The sequence below is a fragment of the Falco cherrug genome, chromosome 8, assembly GCF_023634085.1.
Source record: "Falco cherrug isolate bFalChe1 chromosome 8, bFalChe1.pri, whole genome shotgun sequence".
Lineage (NCBI taxonomy): Eukaryota > Metazoa > Chordata > Aves > Falconiformes > Falconidae > Falco > Falco cherrug.
In genome coordinates this window covers 5,011,071-5,017,070 of record NC_073704.1, presented here as the reverse complement: position 1 = coordinate 5,017,070, position 6,000 = coordinate 5,011,071, and the positions used below count along the sequence as shown (strand labels likewise).

General features: G+C 36.3%; 1 protein-coding gene across 1 annotated transcript in view; it reads right to left on the bottom strand.

Annotated features, from left to right (window-relative positions):
- Positions 1-477: 477 nt before the first annotated feature.
- COL5A2 (collagen type V alpha 2 chain) overlaps positions 478-6,000 on the bottom strand; it is a 112,986-nt gene continuing 107,463 nt past the window's right edge. Inside the window, exons 52-54 of the mRNA XM_005440448.3 lie at positions 5,333-5,520; positions 3,191-3,415; positions 478-2,309 (exon numbers count right to left, since the gene is read on the bottom strand). Of these exons, the coding sequence (XP_005440505.2) occupies positions 2,163-2,309; positions 3,191-3,415; positions 5,333-5,520 (560 nt within the window). The 3' untranslated portion in view covers positions 478-2,162. The remainder of the gene's footprint in view (positions 2,310-3,190; positions 3,416-5,332; positions 5,521-6,000) is intronic.

The window sequence follows — 6,000 nt, the reverse complement described above, 5'->3', positions numbered from 1 at the left end:
CTGAGTGACATATTTATAGAAATTATTTAATGGTAGTAAAAAACATCACAGACTTCCTGCTTGGGTGCTAAAAGCAAGCAGATAACGTCAGCATGACCCTGTCAACTCCCCTGTTCCCAGGCTTCTACCTGCCCTGTATGGACAACCTGGAAAACGTCAAAGTTCTTGCTCTTTCAGATGGAGGAAAGGAACATAAATTCTTGCCTGCCTTACTACAATGCAGTTTTGTGGCTTGTCCAGAAACTGTTTCCTACCAGCAATAACATACTTTGACACTGGGAATTAGCTAAGTCACATTTTATTTAGTCTTGAATAAAAATTCTCTTTCCCTGGAGTCTCAAACACTAGTTAGGTAGCTTGACTAGGACTGCTGGTGAATAATTCATACAAATTGATGCCTATCTTGTAAAAAACAAACAAACAACAAAAAAAAAAAAAACCAAAAACCAAACCAAACAAAAAAACTGACACAGAGGGCATTGTTCAAACTACCCTTATATTCCATTGTGTAAAATACTTCAGGAGAATGCATTGCAAATGAGTTATTCAAATAGCAACAAAACAAAAGTTAAATATTTCTATTTTTAATTTCCTGGAAATGAACTGGTATGGGGGACACTGGAAGGAATTCTACAAAAAGGAAACCACTTACAGCGAGAAGCACGTATTTAATTAAATGCTTTGCAAAGATACATGAATAAAGCTATGAGCATGACTTTCTTTAGGGATGGCTCCAGCTGTTTATTTTTTATTTTTTTGTAAGGAACAAACAGAAAACGTGGAGAGCACAGATGCAATAATGAAACAAAAAAACTAAGTAAGTTTGTACCCACATACTTTACAAAATAAAGCATGTTAGTGGTACAAAACATTCTATATACTGTATGACCAACAAATAAATGCACTGTAACATTGTTCTGTCAAACACCATAAGCCTAACAGCTAAGCACTGAAAATGACACTGACAGTAGGCATCTTTATTTCATCAGCCTTCTAGAGTCACTTAGCACCATCACTATTTTGTCGTTTTTGCCCTGCCTATCTCCTCGCTCAAAATAACAACAGAAGCATAGCACCTTTTAATATCTAAAATAAAATCAGGAATATTTAATGCATCCCAACTTCCAGAGATGAGGTAGCTCATGCTAAGAAACGATGGAACTTTCTTGCCTTGACAACTCAAGGCCAGTAAGTCAAATTACTGGTGATGCATGTCTGGATGTCAGCTAAAACCGATGAATTTCTAAACGTTCTTTCTCTTTATTAGCAATTGGTCTGGTATACATGTCAATGACTTGCAACATACATAAATTGGCACCATATATAAGACATCTGTATCATTTGATATGTAATGGCTTCTTAGATGGGCAAGTACTGGAAAATCAACAAGTATTGGGTTTAAGATGAGTTTTGAAGATTAAGGATAATTTGATGGATTTACACAAATACATTGTGAGAAGTGAAGTCTGGCCTTAAAATTTAAGATATGGGACACCCCTACTGAAAACTCGTATTTACTCCAGTAGTGTTTTTACTTCATAAATTAATCATGCCTAAATAGTCTTCTGAGCAGACTGTTACATAGGAAAGTGCAGGAAAGGCAATGCCAAATTAAGGTGATCTTGTTTGAAGAGATTTTCTTCTACTAAAGACACAGATTTCTGTGAATGGTTATCATACTGGCTACCACAGGAAGACAAATTGGGGCAGAGGGAGTAATTATGACTGCAATATAGCCAACGGGTCACAAAAGAAGTGCTCTGCTTTTCCGTTATTCAGTATGCAACCAAGCAAAAGAAATACTCTTTAGAGTTTTACAAAGTCCCACATTAAAACTATCTTTTTTGAATACCTGTAAATTTCAAAATAATTTGAAACAAAAGCGAGGAAAAAGAATCATGTTACTTCTAAAAGGTGGTCATCGATCCTCTTAAAATTGTACTGTTGTAATAAAAAGTTGGTTTCAATCATTTAAAACGGAAGGTTTGTAAGTAAAATAAATATTCAAAAGGAGGCCGGGCATTTAAAAGGAACCGTATATACAATGCTGATCTAATATCAGCCATTACTTCAAGAGTCCCAGGATTAACTTCAATCAGTCTAAGTTCACGTGTTTAATTGGCTGCTGTTGCTGGGTAGTGTGTTAATTTCCCCCCTTCCTCTTACACAAAGCAAACTGGCCCAATTTCAATTCCAAATTCCTGGTCAGTACTGCCAATGTCCACCGGTGCGATATCTGTGATAGGTAAGCGTGCCACGTTCTGTGTTCTGTACTCAAAAACAGTCTTGCCCACGTTCCCATTACGTTTCTGGAGGAGGAAAGAAAGAGAAAAAGAAAAAAGAAAAGCTTAGGCCAGAGCTCATGTCGGAAACATCCTGAATTCCAGCTGGTGAGTCAGTTGTCTGACAGTTCAGAAGGGTCTCACTGTATCTTCACTGAGCAACACCTTGTACTGCATCTTGGTTATCTTAAAATATGTGTGTGTATATATATATATATATATGTATATAAATCTTGCTTTTACAGTGGCGAACAGACCCACCAGGTTGATACAGCAGGACTTCTCCTTGAGCTGGACTGATTTTTCTTTCTGTTATAAAATTCTTCTCTAGGTGTTAATATGCACCTGCACATATAATCTTGGGCTATATTACTTTAAAGCACAGAGTATTTTATTTCAGATGCAAAACTAATTTTAGAAATACTTTGCCAGTATCTCGGACTTGGCTGAGAATGCTATTGAACGTTAAAAAAAATTAACTACTTGCTAGGTTTTATGCCCACAAAGAGTTTTGGGGAGGAACATTTTCCTTTCCAATGAGTTTTCTCCAGTGGGTTGTTGCAATAATCTTACCCAAGTGGCAGACAAATGCTCCAGGTTATCTGACCAATTCGTGTGATTACACACAGAAGTAAACAAATACTGGGAAATGTAAAATGGCAAGGCACATATCTTGGTACACTCCCTAAGAACTAGCAATTTGTAAATATCCTCTAAATAGGGCAGACTCCTACTATGTGAAGCTAAAATTGTAACAAAACACCTATTCAGTTACTTTGACAGTTCATAATAAAATTCTGTAGCATTTTAATTATTTCATTCTATGATTTTTTTCTAGATTCAGGAAGAACTGAAAAAGGACAAAAGTCCTTTTTCCCCATAAGAAAGGACCAAACCCTAAAACTTACAGAACAGCTGTCATGAAGAACAGTGTATCTGAACCGGCTGTTTCCCTCTGCTTTGATCTCCAGGTCATTGGCCCCTTTCAGAATTACAGCTTTTTTCAGGTTCTTTGTCTGGTCATCCATGTACCCAATGCTGTTTTTACAAAGGTAAGTGATATTCTGGGAAGCTTCCTTTGATAGGAGGCGCAGGAATGTCATCTGAGTGACAGCTGTATCCCCATACACAAACTGCGAAGACAAAGAAATAGATCAGCATAGATTACATGATATTTCATTGTGAGTTCACGGATTTTAGAAACATCTGTCATTATTGTAACCATTTCCAGACATGACTAGCAGGAGCCCTATAACATAAAATCTAAGAATGGTTTCTTTTGTTATTTGCTGCTAGTTGAGGACAGCCTTTAACAGGGATGGTTCATTGTGGAGAATTTTGACCATAAAGCTCTGCAGCTGAACAACTCAAAGGCAGCTGGGCTTCCATAGACATACCAAAGTTTGGATTTAGTTCTGCCTTGTTTCAAAAAGGGATTCAGTAGGAGCTAGACTTTACACATGAAATAGTGCACTAGAGCAACCTCAGAGTAGGTAAGAAACACCAAGCACAGAAAACCCTTTTACAGTGGTTGCTATATTATTTTTATTATATATAGCAATATATTTGCAACTTTAGCAACTTGTTTTCTGTAGGCTTTGTATTGTGTTTAGAAGCATCACAAACAGCCAAAGTTTGACTACATAAATATAACTATACATTTGCCTATGGGCCTTATCAGCTAACTAATTTGCACAGAAGTTTGACAAAAGCTTTATGAAGTGCCACTGCTTCTATAAAAAACAGAAGCAATTTCTTTACCAATAACAAAAGTTCTAAAATTCCTGAGACTGGGTTTTTTCCCCTATCTGTGCAGGTTCCATTTTATTCATGTTTTACAAATCATTGCAACATAAAACATAACAATCAACAATGACTAAAATGTGTAAACTTTACCGAAACTGGTGAAGATAAAATCTTATGCATCGACACTGTCATTTTTTACAAAATGTGTTATCTCTGTTTAGCAATCTCAGACATATTTATTATTTAGAATCCGTAAGGAGTGCATATGACTATCACACAGGTCATGCTATCAGTTATCAAATCTGACAGTGTTTTCAAAAATGAAATATGCTTTTATAGTATTTCTCAATAAAATTTCTACCTTCAAAGAGCATCTGACTTACAAAACCCCTATGTGTAGCTCTGCAGGCAACTAAACATCAACTGTGACATCTTGGGTCAGCACAAGATCGCCTGAATTTAATAATAAGTGAAAGCATCTCACAAAAGCAATCAATATCACATCTGTTCTCAACACCACATCTGTTCTCAATTGTTGAAGTTCTGAACTGCTTTCAGGAATCCAGCTGATAACAGCATTATTCTTCACACACCAAATATTTATTTTAAAGTTATTTAATTACTCCCTATGAAATAACCATTGAATGCATTTTCTGTACTTCTGATTTGATGAACTAGGAATAAAAATGGCAAAAGCTGTTCAATTAATTATCACTTTGCATAGCATAAACTTCTCTTATTTTGGCAGGATCAATAAGCCTACTTTTAGAAGTTACTACAGAGGGAAAATCCAACAGAAGGCTGAGTGGAATTTTTGTCTGCATGGAGGCTGATAGAGCATCCTTACATAGATGATAACAATCATACTTTCTTTTAAAAGTAATTTATAAAGTAATTTTGTATTCTTTAGCAGTAAAGAGTTTTCAGAAAGTAAGTAGAATTTGATTAAAACAGCAGTGATTTAAATCATATATTAGGGTAAAAGTACCCTTTTTCAGGGATAGTGAGTTGCTGAGATAGATTGCAAGAGAAGCCGATGTTTTTGGGATCAAGAGAAATAAATCTTTTCCAGCAATGGTCTACTTATAGCCAATCCTGCCTTAGATGCCCTTGCATTGTTTCTCCCAGCAATTTCCTATATTTACTGTTTGGTAATAATAGCTAACTGAATATAAGGTAGTCAACCAATAGTTAATAATGTTGTGACTGTAACAGAATCTGCTCAGAATAGCAGATGAAGTTCTAAACCAGAAGAATTTTTCTAAACCAGGTGTCAATTCTTGACATTAAATATTTTTAGTTACCTGTGATCCCCTGTTCATATCAAGGCCATACCAAATGGGCTTTAAGTCAGACAATCTGCTGGCCCACCATGTTTTACGTGGTATAGTAGATGGGTTTGCAGAAATACAGGTCTCTCCAGTTTCCATGTTGCAGTATACTTTTATAGCATCTTCAACACATCCTTGGTTAGGATCAATCCAATATTCACCTACAAAGAACATAAAATGTGAGGGACGTGGTAGCAAAAGTATGTTGCCACAGTACAGAACACAAGGCAAAACAGGCACATGTTTCATGTATCAGTTTGATGTATTTTGATGTGTGCTTCAACTATACACTGAAATGTTGCTTCAAGATACAAGCTGAGCAGTATTTCAAATATTTCAAAACTAGGGCATTCAAACTTGAAAGCTGTTGAAGGTTAAGGTGGTTTAAATCCATTGCAGAGCTCCTGAACACTCCAAGTGCACAAAGAACACACAGTGGCTAGAAGACAATTTTGTCTACATATGAGAAACTGACAGCAGCCCCTCCTAATATTGATGCTGGAAGCAAAGTTTCAGGCAACGGGGCAAAAGCTGTAAGGCCTGCCACAAATTATCTCTGCCTTCCAAATGGTTCTGATTTATCCACTGATAATCCATACAAATTAGGGAAACTCCTAAATGGCACGTTAGCACATCACCAC